Source organism: Moschus berezovskii, chromosome 6 (assembly GCF_049115385.1).
Source record: "Moschus berezovskii isolate FMDL1 chromosome 6, NW_MosBer_1.0, whole genome shotgun sequence".
Classification (NCBI taxonomy): Eukaryota; Metazoa; Chordata; class Mammalia; order Artiodactyla; family Moschidae; genus Moschus; species Moschus berezovskii.
In genome coordinates this window covers 116,775,986-116,799,567 of record NC_142465.1, presented here as the reverse complement: position 1 = coordinate 116,799,567, position 23,582 = coordinate 116,775,986, and the positions used below count along the sequence as shown (strand labels likewise).

At 53.1% G+C, this 23,582-nt stretch overlaps 1 protein-coding gene across 7 annotated transcripts; it reads right to left on the bottom strand.

Moving 5' to 3' along the window:
• Positions 1 to 546: 546 nt before the first annotated feature.
• On the bottom strand, positions 547 to 23,582 carry SEPTIN3 (septin 3). 7 transcript variants are annotated; one of them, XM_055395076.2, is made up of 11 exons: positions 22,247 to 23,582; positions 14,023 to 14,214; positions 12,129 to 12,257; positions 11,374 to 11,455; positions 9,101 to 9,238; positions 7,698 to 7,815; positions 6,737 to 6,832; positions 4,636 to 4,735; positions 3,394 to 3,445; positions 3,018 to 3,111; positions 547 to 852 (listed from the first exon to the last, which is right to left on the bottom strand). In XM_055395076.2, exons 1-11 carry the CDS (start codon positions 23,580 to 23,582, stop codon positions 787 to 789), a joined length of 2,403 nt encoding a protein of 800 aa, XP_055251051.1. In that variant the 3' UTR covers positions 547 to 786. The 7 variants fall into 7 exon arrangements, with proteins under 7 accessions (XP_055251051.1, XP_088692895.1, XP_088692896.1 ...); XM_088836769.1 differs by lacking the exon at positions 22,247 to 23,582 and adding an exon at positions 18,890 to 19,013; XM_088836770.1 differs by lacking the exon at positions 22,247 to 23,582 and adding an exon at positions 18,890 to 19,013 and having other exon boundaries at positions 4,636 to 4,732.

Sequence of the window (23,582 nt, the reverse complement as noted above, 5' to 3'; positions counted from 1 at the left end):
GGAAAAGATTCCCTCTTATTGCTAAGTGGACAGAAGGGTGCTTTTTTTCTTCCTAGAGTTCACATCTTGTGAGCTTCTGGAATTCGGTGTGTGTGGGTAGCTCTTATTTAAAAGCTAAGGATAAGGAAGTCAACTCCAGGAATGTCTCTTCAGGAAAACCACCATTCCTAAATGGCCACTATATGGGGTAGGGAGGGTGTGTGGCTGTACTCTGGGCCAGTCACCAGCAGTGATTTTTTTAAAAAAGTGATCCTAAGCCCTTGCTCCCCCACATCTGGAGTGACCCATCCTTACAAATAAGCTTTAAGCAATGAAGGAGACACCCTTGTCCCACGTTGGGGCTCACACAGCTGACATCAACAAATCCGACAAGCAGAAAAGTTGCTTTCTTGACCCTTTAAGGAAGTCAAGAGCAGCTCATGCAGATGAATGGACAGGGAGCAACACCATATCCCTTGGAGATGGTTACAAGTAGCTGATATGGGTTTGCAAGGGCAGAAGAAGCTCTTGGTGAGTTCTTTCACCCTACAGATGGGCTAGGACCGGCTGACACAGACGATGGAGGAGGGCAGTGCTGGTGGGAACTCCATTCCACTGGGAGGAGAGGGGTGGTGTGGATAAATGAAAGCAGCAACTGTCCTAAAGAGGCAGCTGGCCCCTCCCATCTGCTGAGGGCTGAGAGGGGCTGTGGTGGTGGGCCCGACACGCACAGCACTAAAGAGCGCGTGGCCCTGCAGCAAGAAGAGCTGAGAGGAATGGAGGGAGGAGCGGCGCTTGGAATGGCCTTCATTCGGCAGTGGGGCAGGGGGTGGCTGGCACGGGTGGAAGGACAGTGCCCAGGAGGCCTTCTCCCTGCAGGGGGGTTGAGAACGGTTGAGGGTGTGGAGACCGGCAGCTGACAGCAGACATACAGAACAGCTTCTCCAGGGAGGCTGAGATCATGGTTTAGGAGCACCAAGCATTATTCTCCTATGCTCTTCCTCAGCCTCGCCAGTGCCCCCCCACTCCCACCCCAGGCCTTCCCTGGGAGGCCAAGGTGTCTAGTCCCACGTCTTCATATAAGCCAGGGGTCCCTCTTCTGTTGAAACTTAGCAACCTCTGGACTCTAACCCTGCGCTGTTCTGCTCTGACTGGTGCCTAACCTGGAATAACTGTGTGGGTGAGGGAAGACAGGGGTTGGACTGGTAATGAGCTTCCAGGAAAGATTGGAGACCATGAGTTGGGGGCCACTAGCAATCTGATCACCCACCTCTTTCTCCTGGTCTGTTGAATCTTGGTCTTAAGTCTATATGTTTTCCTAGCACCTGAGTGATAAGGGCCTATAAATGCTGGGATTTGTAGAGGACCAGTAAAACACCTTGGGTGGGACCAGGAGACGAAACAGGAGGTTGTAAGAGGTTACTGTAAACTGCATCAATTTTCCCCCTTGCCTGAGGCTAAACTGTTTCCCCAGCTTGAAATTTCAGCCACCTTACAGACTAAAGGAGAAAGAGTAACTTGTGTGTCAAACAACATGGAAAATATATGCATTAATAAATACAGGGCTGAAGGGGGAGGCAAGAAAAGGCTACATGTAGGCTTGTGAGTGTCATTGGGCATGTCTACAGGGGTGAGGAAGAGGAAGTGCAGAAAGCTGAGAGAGACAGACAAAAATGCAAGTAGCTTCAACATGAGAAAGAGAATAGAAGAGAAGGAAAGGGGGGTCAAGTATATACAAGAAGGAGGAGAAACAGAAGCCAGCTTTAGGGAGGAAGAATCCTGATGGACAGAAGGGAGATGAGGTTCAAAACTGTCTCTGAAGCCAAACGACCAAGAAAGACACACACTGTATATTGTTCTTGATACTTCTTTAGACTCAGTTCTGCGAGGACCTAACACCTAAAAAAAAGGTTATCTCACTTGACCAGCACATGTGTTTCTTTAACCAGACACTGGGAACCACATAGCTCGCTGTGTCCCATCCTTTGCAAGGCTGCCCACAAGCTCAGGGCCCTTTTCATCACTCGACTGCAGAAACTGTGTTTCCCATGCTTCTCTACAGATCTGATTTCCCTTGAAATCTCCTTTTGTACTGTCCTGTGATTTTACTGGGGATGTTAAGTGGCCTAAAGTCACTTTTGGAAGTAACCCGGACATAAATCCTAAATATAGAAGTGCAGCTCAAGTGGATTAGGCTAAAAGGAAATGAAAGAAGTCAGAGGGGGCAGGACAAAGGAAGGAGGGAAAGGGAAGAAAGAGAGAAGGTGGAAGCAGAGGAGAGTGAGGCGGGGGGCTGGGGGTGGGATATGTGGAAAGCAGCAGTCGCGACAGAGACAGGTGGTCGCTTCTGGACAGTGAACGCCACACAGACCGAAGGGTGACGCCCTCTCCTCCACTTGTAGGCACTAATTCTGGAGGAGCCCAGCACTGGCCGAATTCGCTGCTCTCCCCTGATCTTTCTTTTCCCAAAAAGTCCTAGCCTCACCACAGATCACCCCGGGCTTACAGGGAGGGTTAACTCCTCAACTCCCTCCGCCCCGCCATCCCAGGTCGAGCTCCACAGACCATCTTTGGAGAATCTCTGCAGTCCCTGCTCACAGGTGGGTTCAGAGATAAGAAAGCGTTACCTGAGGCTCACCTGCTCCCATCATTTTTAAATGAAGCCTCCCCCAGACCTCTTGAGTGAGGTACACGGCCTTGTTCTGGGACACAAGGAAAGGAGACAGATAATGGACAGCCATGGAGGAAACAAACTTACTAGGAACTTTCCAGGGAGGCAGTATACATACCTCAGCCCTGCACAGGCGCACACACACACACACACACACACACACACACACTCTATCTCTCGCACACACACAACACACACACACACTGTAGACAAGATGCTCCACAATTACCAGACAGGCCTGTGGGACAGCGTAGAAAGGAAGAAGGTGGTGGGCGGTGGTCTGAGGATGTGTGTGTGGAGTGGGGATGATACAGAGGAAGGGCCGTCATGGGTTACTGTCGTGGCTTTCCTCTGCGTCCACGCTCACCGGAGGGAGGCCTCCATTGTCATTAAGACGCTTGGCCCTGTAGGTCTCGTAGTGGATGTTGTGTGTTACTTCCTTGAGGTCCTGGAGGTGGGTCCTGAAGGACACAGGGCAAGAGAAAGAGGGATGTGATTAGGGGTAGGAGGAGGAAGAGAGGACCCATGCCTGAGGTCAAAACATCGCTTCCAGGGTCTGGACCCAGTGACTGGGACTAGACAGCCAATGACACCTCTTGAGCCCCTTGTCCTTCAAGATGGGAGCTGGGACTGCAGCAGAAGCTCTGTCAGAGGGACCTGGGGACCGAGGAAGTGGATCTGAAAAAGTGGCCTCTGGACCCCAAATAATTAAACCTGCCATCGATGGGAGGGGTGCGTCTCACCTGATGACAAAGTCTCGAAGCAGGGCAAACTCACAGTGGTTGAGGTTTTCCACTGTGAACAAACAAACGACAAAAACAGGTGGTCACTTCACTAACCAGATACCAGCAGGCGAACTTCTGTTCGGGCCACGGACTGAGCCACAGGCCGGGCATCTGTCACCTTCCAGAGGTGTGCTCATCGTGGCACTCAACTGCACTAGGTTTTACTCATTGAACAAGGATTCACGAAGCAGTGACAAGGGCACAAAACTATTTTAGACTCTGTGGAATAACAGCTTATAGGTAGTATTATAGTCCCCATTTTATAGGAAAAGAAACTAATACACAGGGCGTCTAAGAAACTTGCCCAAGGCTGAAGACACAATTTCTATCTTTAAGGAGCTTATAATCTGATTGGAAGACAGTAAACACACAGAGACAATAAGATCGAGCCATCTTAAAGAGGTCATGATGGCTTGATAAATCTAATTCAACATAGATCAAGTGCCTACTATTTGCAAATCACTTGACAAAGACGATGGAAGCCGAAGAGAATTAACTCATGAGCCCTCTTTCTCATAATCTATGGGTAGGACAGATATAATTTCATTCAACGTAATTGATGAGAAAAATGCTATTTAAAAAAAATCCCAACAAAAGATAGAAAAATAAGAGACAACATGATATAATAGGATGAACTTGGTTTTGAAATCAAAATATCCAGGTCTAAAATCCAGGTTTCACCACTAATAAGTCATGTGATCTTGGTCAGGACACTTAACCTGAGATCCAAGTGCCTCAGCGAGGATGATCTGAGAACAGTCACGCCTACCCTGCCCCCCTCCGAGGGTATCATGATGAATTCATCACCGAAGTGATTCTCTGAGAGCTCTCAGAATCACTGTGACCTTCTCAAGGTCACATCATTCCTAATAAAATGAAAATGGCAACATCTGAACAACCCTTCAGCAGCTTTTCAGATCATGCCTCCTTTAATGTGAAAACCTTTCTCTGGTTTTTCTGATCCTTATTAATCTCTCCATGTTCTGAACTCCTTTGACCCTCGAGCTAGTGCCTCCCGGTCAGGTGCTAAATCCATCTTTTATTTCTTAGACTGTAAGCCCCTTACGGCAGGGTCTGGCTGGCTCCGGCTGGCATTCATTTTATATCTTGCATCCTAGGACTGTGCCTTGACCTACAGATGCTTAATTAATAAGCATAATTGACTGGCAACCAGTTCTTCAAGAAGATGCATTGAATTACCTTCAATGATGCCCCAGGGAGTTTTTCTACCGAGGACCCGCTTGCCATTCACTTGGTACTCCTTGTCACTTCCCACCACAGCGAAAGGCATGCTCTCCTGCTGACAAAGCAGACACACACACATGTCATCCTTCTACACTTTGCGCCTCCAAGGGTAGGATGGCATACCGTCCTGGGCCTCTAACCTTGAACTGTACATTTCTGAAGCTCATTCAGTGATCCCACTGATGGCAGAGGTCAGGTTCTTGTCTCTTAAAAAGAGCACTGGACTGGAAGTCTGAAGTCCCAGGGTCCCAGACCTGACTGCTCCCCTGCCTGGCTGGTTAACCTCAGTAAATCAGCTTTCCCATAACTGGAGAATGCTTTGTACTCTTTAGCACTTTTAACAGGTTTGGTTTGATTTGGAACAACTCTGTGAGCTAGCCAAGAAAGACAGACCTCTTAGACGACACTCACCCAATGGACAGCCAAAGTAATGAGTTGTACATGGTCTCCCGCACTGGCAGAGGCCCATACCTGCTGCCCTGCCAGAGTTCAAAGGCCACTTTCTGATGTACTTAGGCTCCTCTGCTCCAGCAGGTGTCTATTCCCAAGTCGATCTGCCTGGTGTGTACTGTTATTGCATTTGGATAAATTAACTATTATATGAGCTGAGGACATATCAGTGTGGAGATCTGTTTCTCTGAAAATGGAATGTTTCAGAAAGACTTGATAAAGGTGAGTTCCTTTTGCATTAAGAGTGGATTTATCAGGACTTTCCTGGTGGTCCAGTGGTTAAGAATCTGCCTCCCAATGCAAGGGACATGAGTTTGATCCCTGGTCAGGGAACTAAGATCCCACATGCCACAGGGCTCAAGCGCCTCAACTAGAGAGCCTGCGTGCTGCAAATTACAGAACTCATGTGCTCTGGTCCCAACTAGGGAGAAGCCCACAAGCTGCAATGAAAAGCCTGCATGCCACAACTAAGACTAGACGTAGTAAAAAATGTGGTTTTTTTAGAAAAACACTGAATTAAAAACAAGAGTGGACTTATCTCCCAAGAAGAGACCTTGTCTCTATATAAAAAGAATGTTTCATGAACATGATGTGTTTTTGATAATTTAATTTAGTAATTCAGTAAAACATCTACTTTAAAACATTTAAGATTTGTATGGTTCATTTTTAAAACGATTTCTTCAATTGATTTTTTCAATGAACTACCTGTCTCAACTACATCAGGTGAGGGGCATCTCCTAGGTTACCACACTTGATGGAGAAGGCGACTCAAGGCCAAAGCGAAGGATTTGTCCCAGGTTACAGTGATTAGTGGGAAAGCTTAGACTAGAACCCAGGATTCTGATGAGGAATCACAGAACAGTGGAAGTTTAGAATTGAGAGGGATCTCGGAAATCACAAAGGTCAAGGGTTTCCCAGCCAGGTTTCATGAAGCCTTAAGATTCCCAGGAAACACCTCAGGGGATGCTCAGAAGTTAGGGTTGGAAAGACCCTGATGCTGGGAAAGATTGAAGGCAGGAGGAGAAGGGGGCAACAGAGGATGAGATGGTTGGATGGCATCATCGACTCAATGCATGAATTTGAGCAAATTCTTCCGGGAGATGGTGAAGGACAGGGAAGTCTGGCATGCTGTGGTTCATGGGATCGCAAAGAGTTGGACATGACTGAGCAACTGAAAAACAACATACTGGAGTCTGTCTGATGCTTAGCTTTTTTAAAGGGTTCTTCTAGGGGAGCAAAAGAGCTGATAAGCCACTCATCTAGCCTGATCTCTGAATTTTAAAGGAGAAACTGAGGAGGAGCTCTGCCTGAAGCTTTTTCTGCCTGTATCCTTCCATCACCCCATACTCTGGTTTTGCTTGGCCTGGTGGGGGAACCAGAGGCTTTTGTTGGCTCTAGGGATGAACAGGAGAATTTGGCTTTACAGTCACAACCAGGGCCCCTAGGCCTCATCCTCTCCTATGCCGCTTCTGGTCTGGGTCAGGCAAGGTGGGGCAGGAAGTTTGGAAAGGGGAAAGCAGGAGGAAAAACAGAAGTGGTACCTGATACATATCCCAGGGGGACCAAGGTGGGCATCTATGTGATGAACAGAGTCCTAGGCACCTACCCGGATTTTGTCATTCTCTGTTTTGTCCTCCAAATCCTCATCAAATTCCTTCTGGGGGTAGAATTCAATGCCATTCACTTCAAGCTCCTTTCGAACCTAGAGGTGCGGAGGAGAAGCATGGTGGCCAAGCGTCAGGATAGAAATAGGGCTATGTGTGCATGTACATGTGTGTGCAAATATGTGCATACTGAAGCCAGAGGGGCAAATGGCAGTCCGGTCATCTTTGAACTCTGAGGCCCTGGGCAGCAGGAGGATCCTGAATGAATGGGAGCCCCAGCCCAACAGTTACCACTGCCCACCCCAGCCTGCCACGAGGAAGAATCTGGGGATGCGGTCTGTTCCTCTCAGGGTGTGTAAGATCAGGATCCAGACAAGCAGGACCGCTGAGAACTGACTCCACGTGGGCAGTGCTCGTGCCATACTTGCTTCACTCCGCTTGGCAGGGAAGAGAGGTCCAGCTCGCCACCCCCAGCCTCTCCCCGTTTGTCCTCTTTCAAAGCTCAGCTTAGGTCTCCTCCTCCAGGAAGCCATCCAGTGCTTTTCAGTAATCTCCTTTATGAAGTTTCTTAAAGGCAGTACCGTCTTTATACTTCTCCGGCATCTCCCCAACCCAGTCCCCTGTGTGTCTGACACAGGACAGAGCTTATGGAAAATAACGACAAAGACCGGTGGGCAGTTGATTAATTAGTCTCGTCCTTCAAGCAACCTAACGGTGAGGAGTGGTTTCTCACATTCAAGGTGATTTATGCATTTAGTGGTATTTGCAGGTAAGTTTGGAGGGCGAGAAGGCTGGAGCCGCACTAACTTGTATTCTCCACCAGCCTCGTCTCTTTAACAGTTGAGTAGGAGCCAGGCGGGAAGTGGGGTAGGAGGTGGATATAGTCATAGAGGATAGGAGAGGGCTTGGACCCAGGGGGAGAGGCAAGCATGGGGACAGGAAAAGGAGGAGGGGCCTTCTCACCCTTTGCTTGAATTCAGACTTCTCCTCCAGGGTCATGGTGTCAGCCTTAGCAATGACAGGGATGATGTTCACAACTTTGCTGAGGTGTTTCATGAACTCCAGGTCTAGAGGTCGCAAGCTGGGGCCCAGAGAAGGCGGGGTGTCAGAGCCACCATGCCCTCCCTGACTCAGCCACTGCCACCACTCCAGGGGCACCCTTGGGACAGGAGGACTGGGCTGGGAACTGGCGGAGGTAGCCACCACCTCCTGTCTGCAGAACAGAACCCACCTCTCTACCCATGCGTAGTCCACCAACTCCCTTTTTCTCTCCCTTGGCTCTGGGGCATATCCTGGCTTTCTTTAAGCCCCACTCAAACCACTCCTTCATGACACCTTTTCTGACCTGAGATCTCTTTCTCCTGGGAACAGCCGTGGACTGTCGTCCCTACCCATGCATTCTTGTGTCATGGTTATACGTGTGTATATTCTGCCTACAGGACAGCACTTTTGGACAGGCCTCCCCCCGGTCCCCAAGTAGTCCTGCAGGGGTCCAGCTGGGGCCTGGCCCCTCCCCTACCTGAGGACCTCTGGACTGTGGGGCCCCGATCTGGCTCTAGTTTGAAGTCCACCAGACTCATTTAAGTCAGGCTGCCTGCCGGCCTGCTCTGACCTTGAGTCCAGGCTCTAGGGAGGGATAAACGCTAACCTTCCTGCCGAGTTCCTGAGCTGCACCGTCGAAAACCTGCTGAACGTCTGGCTCCTCCAAAACTGGGGGCCTGCCACGCTTGTGCCATCGTCTCAAGAATGAAATTCTTGCCTAGCTGCCAGGCTCAGTGACAGTTAGGAGACCTCCCCAGCAGGAAGGTAGCCTGCTTGTCCATTTGGATGGCTCCATTCTCTGCAGGCACTCCCAATCATTCAGCCCTGCCTGATACTCACAACCAGAGTTCCCAGCAGGCCCGGCTGGTTGTCAGCCTTCATCACTGGACACCTGGCTCCTCTTGCTGGGCTGGCCACCCTCCAAATGCCTACAGCTGGGTCCCCCCTCCCCACCTCCACCTAAACACCAGCCCCAATCCAGTATCCCGGGCCCTTCCCATCTCATCCTTGCTGCCCCTGACCCCAGGCCTCTGCATAGCAGATATCTGTTGAACAAACAAGGAGCCCTTTGCCCACAGCAACTAACTTCTGTCTGCTGGCAGAGTGGTGCCATGGTGCTAACACACCGATGGGCAGCATGGGGGCTGGTGGTCAGCTTCTCTCTCCTGTTGAGAATCTGTGGGGGACTCCCAGGGCCATGACAATATGGGGCCCCACCTGACCTCCCTAGCTGAGTCTAGATATATTGCTCATTCACTGTAGGTTGGGATCAAATGATGCAAACCAGAGGCAGGCCCAGGGACGGTGACAGGACTGGTACATACGAGTGTCCGGTTGGGGAGATGAAGTAGAGGCAGCAGTGGACACGAGTGTCAGGGATGCGTTTCTTCCTGGCGATGTTCACCTCCTCCTTCAGGAACTTCTCGTACTGCTCGTTGATGTACTTCTCAATGGGCTCCCAGCTAGAGGAGGGGGGAAGAAAGCAAATGGAGGTCCCAGAAGGACACGACCTGGGAGCTCCTCTTACCAGGGTCGGGAGACAGGCTCTCACCTCCGTCTCATTCCCTGCCTCCCGAGGGCTCTAGGTGACCTCTTGACTATTCTCCCTCGGCCCCCATGGGTGGCTTTCCCCGTTAGCCAGGGCAGAACTCCTCTGGAGCCCGAGCCCTCTGATTGACCTACGGGAACCTGCAGATCCCCACCCTACTCCTGACAGCAGGGCAGGAGTACTGCATCCCCACATCCATCACTTATTAGCTGGGCCACTCTGGGGAGGTCTCTGCCCTTCTCTGAAGCTCTTTTCTCATAAGTGAAAAGAGAGTAACAACAGGTGCCTGGAGAGAGTCATGTAAGAATTAGAGGTGTAATACTGAACGGGGCTTCCCTGGTGGCTCAGTGGTAGAGTCTGCCTGCAATGCAAGAGACGCAGGTTCGTTTCCTAGGTCAGGAAGATCCCCTGGAGAAGGAACTGGCCCTCCATTCTAGTATTCTTGCCTGGGAAATCCCATGGCTGGAGGAATTTGACGGGCTACAGTCCAAGGGGTTGCAAAGAGTCAGACATGACTGAGGGACTAAACAACAACAGTACTGAACAGAGAAATGGCACATAGAGAGTACTCAATCCTGGCGTGATGATAATTCATATTATAATCATAAGCATACAATAATCCCAGCGTAACAATTCATCATTATCATGGCAGTTGCTTTAATAATAACCTTTCCCTGTCTAGGAGTGTGTGGATAGCCAGAGAAGAAAGTGACCAGCCACTTTCTGAGATCAACACAGCCAATTCCAAGGTGTGTTGTTGAGAGGCCCTGTCTGTCTGGGGCAGCCCCAGGCTCCCTCACAGAGGCACAGCTGTCTTCACCCCTGTCTGGGAGCAAATTTCTACCCAGAACCTTCTGTAAAGCAAAGAGTGTCACTTGCCATCTGGTTATACAAGGATTAAGTCATTAGCCACTGTAGTCACTCACCTACAATTTATCCTGGAAGGAATTTGGGACAAAGAACAAGATAAGGTTCTCTGTGCTTTGGGGAAACAGGCCCTTCCATAGTTGTATTTCAGGAAAAAGATTTTGGACCCAAATTCTTAACCTTCCCCTACTTAGAAAAGCACTAAGATCATTAACAGAGATCTCTGTTCCTCTTGCCTGGCAGTAGCCTTCGACTGAGATGTGTGCTTGGCTGCATGTATCCCCCGTCAACAATCACATGCATACTGGCCTCCGCCCACCGTTCAGAGCAGGTCCTCCGAGCCTTCTGGGAGGCCGACTCAGGCTGCAGCCCTCAATGTGCTCAGTCGCTAAGTCGTGTCCGGTTCTGTGACCCCAAGGATGGCAGCCCGCCAGGCTCCTCTGTCCATGGGATTCTCCAGGCAAGAATACTGGAGTGGGCTGCCATTTCCTTCTCCAGGGAATCTTCCCGACCCAGAGAACGAACCTGCGCCTCTTGTGTCTCCTGCATTGGCAGGCAGGTTGTTTACCACTGAGCCACCTGGGGAGCCCTCAGTAAAAGAATGAATAAGACCCAACTCAGAAATCTTACATTGTGCTGCTGCTGCTTCTTTTTTTTGGGGGGGCGGGGGGCGCTGCACCATGAGGCAGGCACTGTGCGTTCTGTTCACAGCCGACACTTCCATCCTCACCTGGGCAGTGTACCTCCCCACTTTTGGCTGGACGCTGGGTCCCCAGGGGCTCTCTCCTCATGGAAACTGCCCTCCCCCATGTTTTCCTCCAGCCCTCTCTTTGTTCAGGTGGCCAACACCTGGCCCTCAGGCCACGCTCTCTGCCACAGCCTCCAGGTCTGCCTGGGTTTGCACCCCAGCTCCCCCGGCTCCGCTGCTCCAGTTGCTGACCCACTTCCATCTCCAGGCTGACATTCCCTCTGCTCTGTCCCGCTCTACCCTCACGCCCAGGCCCCATCTGGTCCTCTCCGCTTGTTTCCTGACAACGCCCCCCCGCTCCTTTCAGCAAGTCTTGCCACTTAAGCCCTCAGCACGGAGGGCACAGATGGGTCTCAGTCTGAGTGGATCTGCTCCACAATCAGGGTCTGCCTTGCAGTCTTTAGGATGGAGGTCTCACACACGGGCAGACATACCAGTTTTCATTGTTGATCTGGTCTCCAAAGCCCGGGGTGTCAATGACAGTCAGCTTCATCTTGACACCACCTTCCTCGATCACTGGGGAGTGAACAGAAAAGGCACCCGGGGGGGTCACTCCTCCAGCTGACGCCAGGTGCCCCACTGCCTACCAGCTGGGGGAGTCCTGGGCTCCTTATTTCTACAGGACCAATGATTGGAAAAATCAAGTTCAGGGTCCTCAACACTTCAACACCTTTGTTCATGCCGTTCTCTGCACCTGAAATGCCCTCCTTACCCCTCTGTCTGTCTAAATCTAACCAGTCTTGGGACTTCTCTGGTGGGCCAGTGGCTAAGACTCCATGCTCCCAATGCAGGGAGGCCCAGGTTCAACTCTTGGTCAGGGAACTAGGGTTGCAAACGTGAACTCTTTGCATGCTGCAAAGAGTTCTCGTGCCCCACTAAAGATCCCTCGTGCTGTAACTAACACCTGGTGCAGCCAAAAAAAAAAAAAGTATCTTTTTTAAATTAAAAAAAAAAAAATCCACCAGGCGTTATCATCCCACTCAAGTCCTACTTCATTCCTCTCTAATTCCCTCACCCCCTTTTCTGGACTTACAGTCGAAAGAGTTGGCTCCATCTTGTTCAAGGGCTTAATTCTATTCTGTCTTCAGGTCGTCTTTCATTTGGCTCATCCCCTAGATGCCCCATTTTTCCCCTTTTCTGGCAGAGGTCCTTGGAACAACGCCCATCAGGGTCCCTGCCGGGTCCTCACCGTGCCCAATAGCCTTGATCTCCACCGTCTTGGGAATCTTCTCCTCCCGGTTCCAGCTGGAGGCCTTGCGGCTCACTTGGGATTTGAAGAGGGTGTTGACCAGTGTCGACTTGCCCAGTCCACTCTGACCTGCAGCAAGACAGGAGGAGGATGAGAGGCAGGGAGACCCTGGGCCCAGCTCCCAAGCCTAGCATCTTTCCCCTGAGCTTACAGAATTCTAGAGCTGTGATCCAGATCCTTGACTGAATGCTCACTAGCGAGGCTAGAGGCTGAGCAGGGAGAGCGAGTGGGTGGGAATGCTTTCCTACTTACTGGTGAAGGACCTGGGGAAACGTCAATCGAATTGCACATTCTCTCCTTCTGGAGCCCTGGGAGCGCTGGGAAAGGGGCAACCTCTGGTTTTCCATTTCGTTTTTGCTTGACCTAGGTGTTTAGTCTTTAATTACACTTAAAGTAAAGATGGAATTACTTTGCATACTGACACTGCACTTCTGAAGATTTTATTCCAAGGAAGGGTTCCACAACTAAAAGATAGGTGAAAACCACTGGTCTGAGCAGTGCTTCTCAAACATGCACAAGAATCAGAGGATAATAAAGAAGGCTGAGTGAAGAACTGATGCTTTTTAATTGTGGTGCTGGAGAAGACTCAAGGGTCCCTTGGATTGCAAGGAGATCAAATCAATCAAACCCAAAGGAAATAAACTCCAAATATTCATTGGAAGGACTGATGCTGAAGCTGAAACTCCAATACTATGGCCACCTGATGCCAAGAGCCGACTCATTGGAAAAGACCCCAATGCTGGGAAAGACTGCAGGCAGAAAAGAAGGGGGTGGTAGAGGATGAGATGGTTAGATGTCATCACTGACTCAATGGACATGAGTTTGAGCAAACTCTGGGAGATGGTGAAGGACAGAGGAACTCCGTGTGCTGCAGTCCATGGCACTGCAAAGAGTAAAACATGGCTCAGCGATTAAATAAGATGCTACATGGGAAGTGGTAAGAGATGAGTGGAGAGGTAGTACCAGGCCAGGCTAGGAATTCAGACCCTTAAACTTATGAAAGATTGTTAAGTAGGATGGGTGATGATGAGTTCTGCAGGGTAGAAAAATTATGCAGTCACTGGTAGACAATGGACTGAAGAAGACAGAGAACCAGGAGTAAAAGAAGTTATGTCATCACGCACGCTGTCTAGTTTAGCCAATGTTTTTTAGAGCAAGATGTTCCAGATGATCTACACTCTGGCCCAGATGTATGAGCAGCTCTGAGTTAGGTGGCCGTGGTAACCCAGGGTAGTAGCAACTGGTAGCCTAGCATGCTGGCAGTGGAGACGGAGAGGGCAGACAGACTGGAGAGAGATCTGTGAGGTAAAATTGACAGTATCTGATGACTGACTGGATTGGGGGGTAAAGCAGGAGGAAGAAGGATGACTCCCAGATCCCAGCTTCAGAACTGAGATGTCATTGCATCAAAGGCAAAGGCCCCTCCCTGCTCTTATATTCTGTGGCCCAGTGACCCTACTTAGTGACCAACATCCTGGAAATTCTCTTCAAGCTTGAAAGCACTACCAAAGATCAGAAAGAAGACCACCCTTCCTCTGATCCTCCCCCAACTCTTGAAGATAGGGAAGAACAAGGGTGATGCTCCCAGGCCTTGAGCAGACAGGGGATGAAGGGGCCAGGTTGACTGTCGTCCATCCACATCTCCCATCCTCAGATCAGCCAGCCTTGTGGGGAAAAAGGAGTTAGGCCTTTGTGATCAGCACGCTGAGATCTTTCCTCTGAGGAAGAGCTCATTCTAGAGAAGCCAGGCCTAAGGCCAACCTAAAGAAAGAAGTGGGATTCTAAAGGATGCTGCCTGCCACCAGGGTCTCCAGGAAGCCCACGGCCTCCATACCGACCACCATGATGTTGAAGTCGAAACCCGTCTTCATGGTCTTCTTGCGCATCTGCTCGATGATGGTGTCGATGCCGATGTAGCCCAGCAGGTTGGGGTTGATGCCGACGGGCTTCATGGGCACTGCCGGCTTGGGCCTGGGCTCAGGCACCAGCTCTGACATGGCTGTGTCCGTCCTGGTTTCCGGGAACCCTGCAAAGCCAAGGTGGGAGAGGCAGGCTGAGGTCACGTGGACACCACAGTTTTATTCTCTGGATACACAATTATACAAAGTTAAGCCTGGACGGGACCATGGATGTCCTCCAGTACAGGTCTCCCATATCATAGATGTGGAAACTGAGGCCTGGGGATGAGGAGCAGTGGTAAGGGCTCACATAAGGACATAGAGCAAGTCAGATAGAAAATCTGCACAGTACCCAGACCCTCCGGTTGCTGGGGTACTTTCAAATGCACCTCGCTGCTCCAAAGCACCAGATCTGTGTCTCTAACCCAGGGGTTTCTTCACCTTGGCACTATCAACATGTTAGGTCAGATGATGAGAGTAGGGAGCTGTCCTGAGCACTGAAGTCCATTGAGGGACATCCTTGGCCTCTACTAGTCACTCAGTCGTGTCTGACTCTTTGCGACCCTTTGAACTGTAGCCCACCAGGCTCTTCTGTCCATGGGATTTTTCAGGCAAGAATACTGGAGTAGGTGGTCATTTCCTTCTCCACTACTAGATGCCAGTAGTAGCTCCCAATTTAACGATCAAAAGTATTTTCAGACAGTGCCAGATATTGGCTGGCACAGCCAACAGCTGAGAATCACTGACATTCCTGCCTTACCCAAATAAAAGGCAAAGCAAAGACCTTTTAGGATTCTGGACCTACCTTCTCTTGACTGCCTGTCCCTGACCCAGTTGCTTTGTCTTTTAGAAACCCATGGGTCTTGGACTTCCCTAGTGGTCCAGTGGTTAAGAATGTGCCTTGCAAGGCAGAGCATATGGGTTCCATCCCTGGCAGGAAAACTAAGATCCCACATGCTGAGGAACAATTAAGCCCATGCACTGCAAATAGAGTCCGTGAGCTACAGCGAAAGATCCAGCGTCCCTCGACTAAGACCTGAGGCAACAAGATAATCTTTTTAAAGAAAGAAGCACACGGGGCCGCCTCAGCAGAGTGAGCATCACCCGTGTCTCCCAGGCTGAGTCCCCTCTATTCCATGAGCACTGCTGCAAAGGCGGGGTCTCCGTGCCCCAAGGAGCCCCAAACAGCCTCCACACCGTATTTTTATTTTTTAAGTTGTTTACTGCTTTCAGATTTTTTGTTTGGCTGTACCCCACAGCATTCAGCACCTTAGTTCCCAGACCAGGCATCAAACCCATGCCACCTGCAGTGGAGGCATGGAGTCTTAACCACTGGACCACCAGGGAAGTCCTCTCCAAGCCTTAGTCTTAAATCTGAGGAGGAGTAAGTCTCCCCTGCTGACCAATGAGGAGAGGATGAGGCCCAAGTAGGGGCAGTCATAGGCCTAAGATGACATGACACGCTGTGTTCTTGGCGTGGTGAGATCACAGCCCTTCCCCGGTGGAGAAAGGCAAACACCCTTCTGTCTCTGGCACATCATGGGCATGCTCATATACATGAAAAAGCTGTGTGTTCCCTTATCAGGGCACTGTCCTCCAGGGTGGGTTTCGGGACACAGCATCCCCACTTCCCTCCCCGTAAGACAGGTGTGTGTGGTGGCGTGGGAAGAGCCTGACCCTGTGACTTGCCTTCTCCATGGCCTCGGGTGAACCACCTGCCCCATGCACCTGCTTCCTCTTCCGTAAACTGCGTAGGATAGTGATTAAGGCTGCGGGGAGCGCCCAACGTGAGCACTGCTGCAAACCCTCTGGGTCCTGCCACTTTCCAGTTCCCAGTCAGGAGGGGAATGAAGTGGTGCATGTGGACGCACTTGTTAAAGGGAGGTGCCCTAGATGCTAATTACCCAGCGCAGTCACTGGACTCCACGCTCTCTGGAGGCTCGCTTCCAGCCTGGCCATTCTAGAATCCTATGGCTCCTGGTTACCACCCTGCAGGGTCTCCGGCTCACAGGGAGAAGTGATGGAGCAGCAGATGGGAAAGAGAGAGAGGGGACAGGAGCACCTCCCTCCCCCACCCCAAAGCCAGCCAGGAGACTGTTCTTGTACCCCCACCACCTGGTCCTTTCCCTGGTCCTGGCATGACTCTCTCCCTCTCCGCTGGAAACCATTCTTTCCTTGTCATCTGCAGGCACAGCCAAATCTGACGGAGTCTCGGGACCTCCCCAGGGCCTGGCGTGGTTCCCTCCTGCTTCCCAGGAAGTTGTTGCCAGCCAGGCAGCTCCAGAAGGCACCCAGATTGGCTCGGGCCTGAAGCAGCTGACTATCAGCAGCCTGGCCTGCGCCTCCACTCCGCACGTGGTTCTCGAGCCCAACTCAGCACACCTGCACTGGGGCCAATGCCCCGATTTCCCTGTCCAGCTGCTCGCCAGGCCAGCCCTCTTCATCCCCTGGACGCCTCTGCGGCTAGCCCACTGGGTCACCACAACCACTGTTGTGAGATGGAGCCATCCGTGCACACGTGTGTGTTTTGGGGGGCAAGGTCTTACTCTACAGACCTGGAAAATGAGTCTGGTATTTATTTATGGGAGTTTTTATAAGGATTTTTATAAAGTCTGCATCCTCACCCCAGCCCGCTCAGCCCCAGCCTGTCAACTGCAGCATCCTCAAAGACCACTCCCCAAACACAACCTGGTTTTGAGAAGAGGACAGCTGACCAGATTCCCGGGCAACTTCTAGGAGCTCCAGCAGGCCAGGAGCAGAGTCCATCACTTTCATTCCTCCATCGAGCACCTGTCACCACCCACAGAGCTCCTGCTGGCAAGATGCCCCTCCCAACCACATGGCAATTATGTGCCAGTCACGTGCTAAGGACGACCACCCAACAGCCACAGTATTGCAAACCTGCAGCAATTCACGGTGTCACAGCCTTTGCTGGAAGACCCTTTGCCTGCTCCAGCCCCTGGTGACCTCCCACTCTTCCTTCACTATACAGGAAAGCCTCCGCTTTCCCATCTCACGTGGATGCCTCCCCTCTGTGCTGCCTCAGCCCCCTGAGTACCTCTGCAGTCATCACATTCTTTCATTCATCACTCATTCACTCCATCCCCTCTGGGCCATTCTATAGGCCCTCCAGTGAGAGCCGACTCCAGCCAAACCCTAGACTAAGTACCAAGGACACTTCTGGACCCCAGATAAGGTCCTTGGCTCATACTGTCTGGTGAGCAGACCTCCAGAGCACAGGGCATAGGCAGCTCCAAAGTTAAATTCTGTAGCTCCCTCCTCTGCCCCTTGCAGCCCCTCCAGGTCCAGCCATGCCAGCTCCAGACGGGCAGCTGGCCCATCCTTGACCCCCAGGCAGAAGGCCTCCGGAGCCTCAGTGTTCTCCTCAGGAAGACAGGGACAGTCCCGCCCGCTGGGTTGCTTTGATTCTTACACAAAAGTGTGGGCATAAACCTGGCACTGAACACATGCCAGCTGCCAGCCTTCTTCAGGGCAGGAGCCATGTCTTATGGATTTCTGTGCCCCGATGTACCTAGTATAACAAGGCACTCGGCAACGAATGAACGGATGCAAGCCTCACTGCAAGGCTGACGTTACTCAGAGCCATCACCCTTCTCCTCCTTTGGATACTGCTCCCTCAGTGGAGCGGCTGACCTCCAACCCAGCAAATGGCTCTTGGGTGGGCCCCAGGCTCGGAGATAGACTCTGTTATGAGACCTTCTCCTCCCTCCACAACAGGGATTGGAGGAGGGACTCCCCAGGGGTGGGGAAGAGCTCAGGATGGGCTCACAGCCAGATATAACGCAAATATGCCATCCTGTCTACATGGTTCCTGGGGCTCCTTCTGAGCTCCCAGCTTTCTCAGGGCCCTGCCTGCAGCACCTCCTACTGGGAGCCACCTGCCCCAACCGTGCTCCAGGGAGAAACCCTGTTCACCCTACTGCTCAGCTCTTAGTCCCCACAGAAACGGCACCCCCCATCCCCACCCCCACCTCCCTGCCAAGAAAGGGCCCCGGTGCTTTCTCTTACAGGGAAATGAATGGGCTTTGTCTTTGTCCGGCCCAGGGACCCCACCCCTCTGCTGGGAAGGTGGACGCAAAGGGAGGGGACGTTTCCAGAATAGCACCTGCCTTCCTGGCTTCGTGGGGATCCAGGGGGTGGGGAGGCTCTTCCTTCCGGAGCCGGACATCATTCCCACCCCCCAGACCCCAGCAGTCTTTAAGACTCCACCCCCACCCGCAGAGGCAATTTCAGTCCACCCATCCTAGCTCCAGCCCCCGGCTCTCAGCGGAGAAATCACAAAAGATATCTTAGTACTTTCCCATTCACAGAAGCAAAGGGCCCTGAGATATATACCCTTCCTCCATCCCAGTCCTCTGGAGGCCAACGAGTTCCCTTGGAGACCACCAGCTTGTGCCTGTGTCAGCGTGCGCCCGCCCGCCCCCGTGTGTGGGGGAAGGGGTCTGTGTGTCAGCGCATAGGTCTCTGAGCCCAGCTGTAGGTGGTCCCGCTACCTGCGCGTGGTGTGCATGTGTGTGCACGTCTCAGTGTGCTCCAGCGCGCATCGCGGTGCCCGCTTGCGTGTTCGGGGGTCTCCGTGTCTCTCCGCCTTCCCGTCTGTGCATTTCTCCGGGCTTGGACATCTTGGGGAGTGTGCCACCGTGTGTGTGTCCGTGCACATATGTCACCGTGCGTGGGCTCCTCCGCGCGTCAACCCTCCCCCGGTAGCATCTCCAGCTGGGCTGGTAGGGGCCGCAGCCTCCGCCTCCCGGCGCGCGCCGATGGCCCGGCCGGCCTCCTTACCTTTGGACATGAATCCTCCTTTGTCTCCGTTTCCTCCGGGAAGATGCTCAAGGGCGCGGGGCTGCAAGGCTGAGCGGGACGCGGGCTCCTCCTGGGCCGAGTAGCCCCAGCAGCCGGGCCTCGCCCTTCGGCGCTCTCCGCCCACCCGCCCGGCCCGCGGCCCGGCCGCGCCGCCCCAGCGCCCCGCGCCGCCGCGCCCGCCCGAGACTTCGACTCCGTGGCTCGGCGCCGCGCTGCCCCTGCCCGCGCGCACCGATGCCGCCGCCGCCGCCGCCGCCGCTGCCACCCGCACCACGTGACCCGCGCGCCGCCCGCCCCGCCGAGGGCCCCTCCCCCTCCCCCTCCCACGGCGTCGGCGCCCGCACCGGCTCTCCGCCCGCCCGCACGCACGCGGGAGCGCGGGCACCCAGCGCCGGCTGCGCGGGGGCGCCGGGCCTCACAGGCTCGAGATGCCGGGCGGGCATCCCATCCCTCCCTCCCTCCGCATCCCATCCCATCCCATCCCATCCCTCCCATGCCTCCGCCCGGATCCCGCTCCCGGCCTCTAACTCTCTAAGGCTGGGGTGGGGCGGGAGCGCGGGGGGCCGGTGACAGCTGCGGGATGCGGTGCGCGAGCGTGAGTCACGCGGTGGTTTGTATGTTGGGCTGGTTCCGTGGGGTTCCGCCCAGGCTTGGGTGCCGGTAGAACCCTGCCTGATTCAGGAGCCCGGGCCTGGCTCTGGGGTGACGAGCCCTATGACCTTGAACTGGTCAGGAACTTTCTTTACTGGGCCTCAATTTACCGATCAGGGGGGAAAAATATCTTTCTTGCATGTAATCCACATGAGTGGATAGCACATTGCCAGGCCAGGCGGGCATAGGAATGAGGACCGTGGTTTATGTCCTCAAAGAGCTCTGGGTCTGGTGGGGTAAGACAGAAAGCTGGACTGTCCTAATACAGGGAGTTGGGCATGCACAGGGAAACTGGGGGGGCAGGGAGTGGGCACCCTGGGCAGAGGGGTTTTGTAGGATTTCTTGGAGGGGGTGAGGGCCAAGATGGAAAGACAAATGTAGGTGGGAGGGAAAAAGGGAAATCATTTCATGGAGAGAAGAGGGCTGAGGTGAGGAGACCAGAGGTGAGATCTGCCTGGTGCTGGGGACAACAGAGCTCCTGGATGCAAAGAAGCAGGGAAAATTCCAGACAGGGATACAGAGATAAGAGGCCTGGAGAAGTCCACCGCCTTGGGAGTCAAGCTGAGGAGCTGGACTTTAAAAGAAGATAATGGTGAGTCACCAACAGCTGTTAAGCAGAAAGTGATCCCATGAGATGTGTCCCTCATCTCATGCCAGTTGAAGGGGATGAGTGGCCTGGCAGGGGCAGAGGGATGGAGAGAAAGGGACACAGAGCCTAGGGCTGAGGAGGCTGGGCCACAGAGTTGGAATCATACTGGCTGGGATGAAGGGGAAAGAAAGAGCAGGATGCCCGGGTCTCTAGTGGGGTGGGGCCTGCAGCTACAGGGGTGATAATAGGGAAGGCAGAAGTCAGGAAGAAAAGGGCTGCCTCTGAACTTGCCTGGGAGCTGTCTGGGTGGAGGGGTCCAGCAGGCTGCTGGCTGTCCACACCCGCATTTCAGAAGAGAGGGCTGGGCTGAAGATAGAGAGAGAGCTGGGGTCCCAGAGAAGGGAAGACGAGAGCCTGAGTGGGCTCCCCCAGACCGAGTGTGCAGAGTGCAGTGGGAAGGGGGCTGACAACCCCCAACCCCAGGTAAGCCACAGGACCAGATGCTTTCTGAGCATCTGCCAGACCCAGAATCTCTGAGCCTTTGAAAGGCTGGGAATGAGACTGCAGAAGAATTCCAATCGCTGGGTCCCCGTTACCTTGCATGAATGCATGCTAAGTCGCTTCAGTCGTGTCCGTCTCTTTGAGACATCTATGGACTATAACCCACCAGGCTTCTCTGCCCATGGGATTCTCCAGGCTCCTCTGCCCATGGTGTGGGTTGCCATGCCCTCTCCTCCGGGGGATCTTCCCATCCCAGGGATCAAACCCGAGTCTCTTATTATACATCTCCTGCACTGAAGGCGGGTTCTTTACGACTACTGCCACTTTAGACATGTCAGCTATGTGATTTAGGCCAGTCACAGCCTCTCGAAGACCAAATGAACTTCTGGCCCTTGTGTTGACCTGTTTATGGTTCCATGTGGGACTTCCAACATACAAATCTCCAACTCACCCTTTAGGACTACAGCGAAGGGGCTAGGGAACCAAGAAAGAATTCCAAGTAAGACACCTTTTAAGCAACAGCTATCAGGGTTTCTCCCAAGTGACTAAGACTCCGAGCTCCCAATGCAAGGGTTCTGGATTTGGTCCCTGGTCAAGAAACTAGATCCCACATGCTGCAACTAAGAGTTAAAATCTTTAACTAAGAGTTAAAATCTTCCCTCCCAGGACTCCTCTGGCGGTCCAGTGGTTCAGAATCTACCTTCCAATGCAGGGAACATGGGTTGGATCCCTGGTCAGGGAACTAAGATCCCACATGTTGCATGTACCACAACTAGAAAAATTCCACATGCCATAGTGAAGATCAAAGATCTTACATGCTGCAACTGAGACCCAGTACAGCCAAATAAATAAACTTTTTACTGTAAAAAAAAAAAAAGGAAAAAGCAACAGCTATCTTCCTGAAAGGCTGAAAAGGAATGATTTAGAAGGTCTCACTAATAGTGTGAGATCACTATTCACATCTGGAGGAGCCTGGCAGTGTTGAGTGTTAGACAAATCACCACTTACTGAAGTGCTGGTCTACATTTTCGTGTAGGTGGACTCACTTATAGCTCACCTGATTATTTCAGGTCTTCAGGGAACAGAGAAATAGTCATGGAAGATGGCAAAGGACAAACTCAGCATAATTGCTCTCCCACAAACTACCCCTGCAAGCCTTCCTTCTGACGGCTTCCTCGGCTTGAACTCTGACTGGCAGTTTGGAACCCAGCTCAGGCTGCCTCTCCTGTGTTCTGCCCCTCAATCCCATCCCCTTTCCCCAGCTCATTCAACTCTGACCTTGAAATCTTCCCTCCCAGGACTTCCCTGGTGGTCCAGTGGTTCAGAATCCACCTTCCTATGCAGGGGACGCGGGTTGGATCCCTGGTCAGGGAAGTAAGATCCCATTTGTTGCATGTGCCACAACTGAGACCCAGCACGGCCAGATAAATAAACTAAATGCATAGACATTAAAATAAATGGCATTCTCACCTTAAAAAAAAAGTCTTCCCTCCCTTTCCAGATCTACCAAGCATAATCTACCTCCAGGCCCTTACACCTCTGCCCGCCCACCCTCAGCAATCCAGTGCCCCCCCAGCCCAGCTCTTTGCATTTACCTTTGGTTTCTCTGGCCCAGTCCGTGCCAGCATCTGCTGAAGGGTGGCCCAGGGCTGCGTCTGTGCTTCGGCTCAGCACTGATGGGTGGGTGGCAACGTCTGCTGTCGTCAGGTTAATGACACTGTCCAGTGTGGTCCCACCAGCAGCCAGGTCTGGGGTGACTGGCACAGCTGGACCCATGGCTATGACCAACCTGCTTGTATCCAGAGCTGGAGAATTCGTAGTCACGCCCAGCTTGGCTGTGTTTGCCAGAATGGCTGTGTCCGGCCTGGGTGAGCCCAGCTTCACTGGATCTGGGGCTGCCCGTTCCACGGCTGCACCCCCTGTGGTGGTTTCTGGCTTCGCTGTGCCCACTGTAGCTATGGCTTTGCCCACCTTGTCCGGGTCTGGGGTTACTGAGTCCATGCCCCCACCAGGCTTGGTTGTGCCTACTGTAGCCACGTCCATGGCAGAACCCAGACTGGCGTCCAGATCAGGGGACTCAATGCCTGTGTCCAGTCTGGATGGATTTGGTGTAGCCAAGTTGACGGTCAAGCCGGGTCTGTTGGTGGCCCTTGTGGATAAACGGCTGGCTGTGCCTGGCCTCGTATCCAGAGCAGCCAAGTCCATGGCCATCGCGGGCCCTGCGGCAGGGGAGGGCCTTTGGAGATGCAGCCGGGGTCTCGGGATACCCCTGGACCGGGCCTTGCCTCTTCCCGGAGAAGCTCTGGCAGGCACGTGTGCAGTCACTGGGACGGGGTGCCTCGGACTCGCTGAGCTCGGCCCCGCAGGACCTGGTGGACTTGGAGCCAAGCGGGACTGGAACGGTAGGGTCAGGTACGAGCTCACCAGGGGCTTCTCCATTGTGGGCATCCTGCCGGGTTTGGCCAGACCTGGGTTTCCTGGGCCCTCGGAGTGGACCCCGTCTCCTGGCACTAGGGCCACAGATGACGAGCCAGCTGCGGGCAGCCTCCCTCCTCCGTGGGCGGCCACCTCCCTGCGCCGGCTGGACAGCTCTTCCCAGTGAGAAGGCAGGGGGCCCAGGGGCCGTGCCTGGCTGTGCGGATGGACTGTTAAGGAGATGGAACTGAACTTCCTGGATGCCAAGCTCTTGCCAGTCTCCTGGGAGGACATGCTCCAGGCCCTCGTTCCAAGGCCCGGCCGGCTGGAAGCCTGCGGGGTGTGGCTCAGGGGAAAAGCATCCAGATGAAAGGTCTTCCTGAGAACAGGGATGAGGGGCGACACCCCGCCGGGGAGCTTTGAGGGGCGGGCTGGGCGGCCCAGCAGGTGGCTGCGGGAGAAGGAGTTTCCGGGGCTGGGGGCCCCATGCGGCTGCATCTCAAAGTCGTGGTCCAT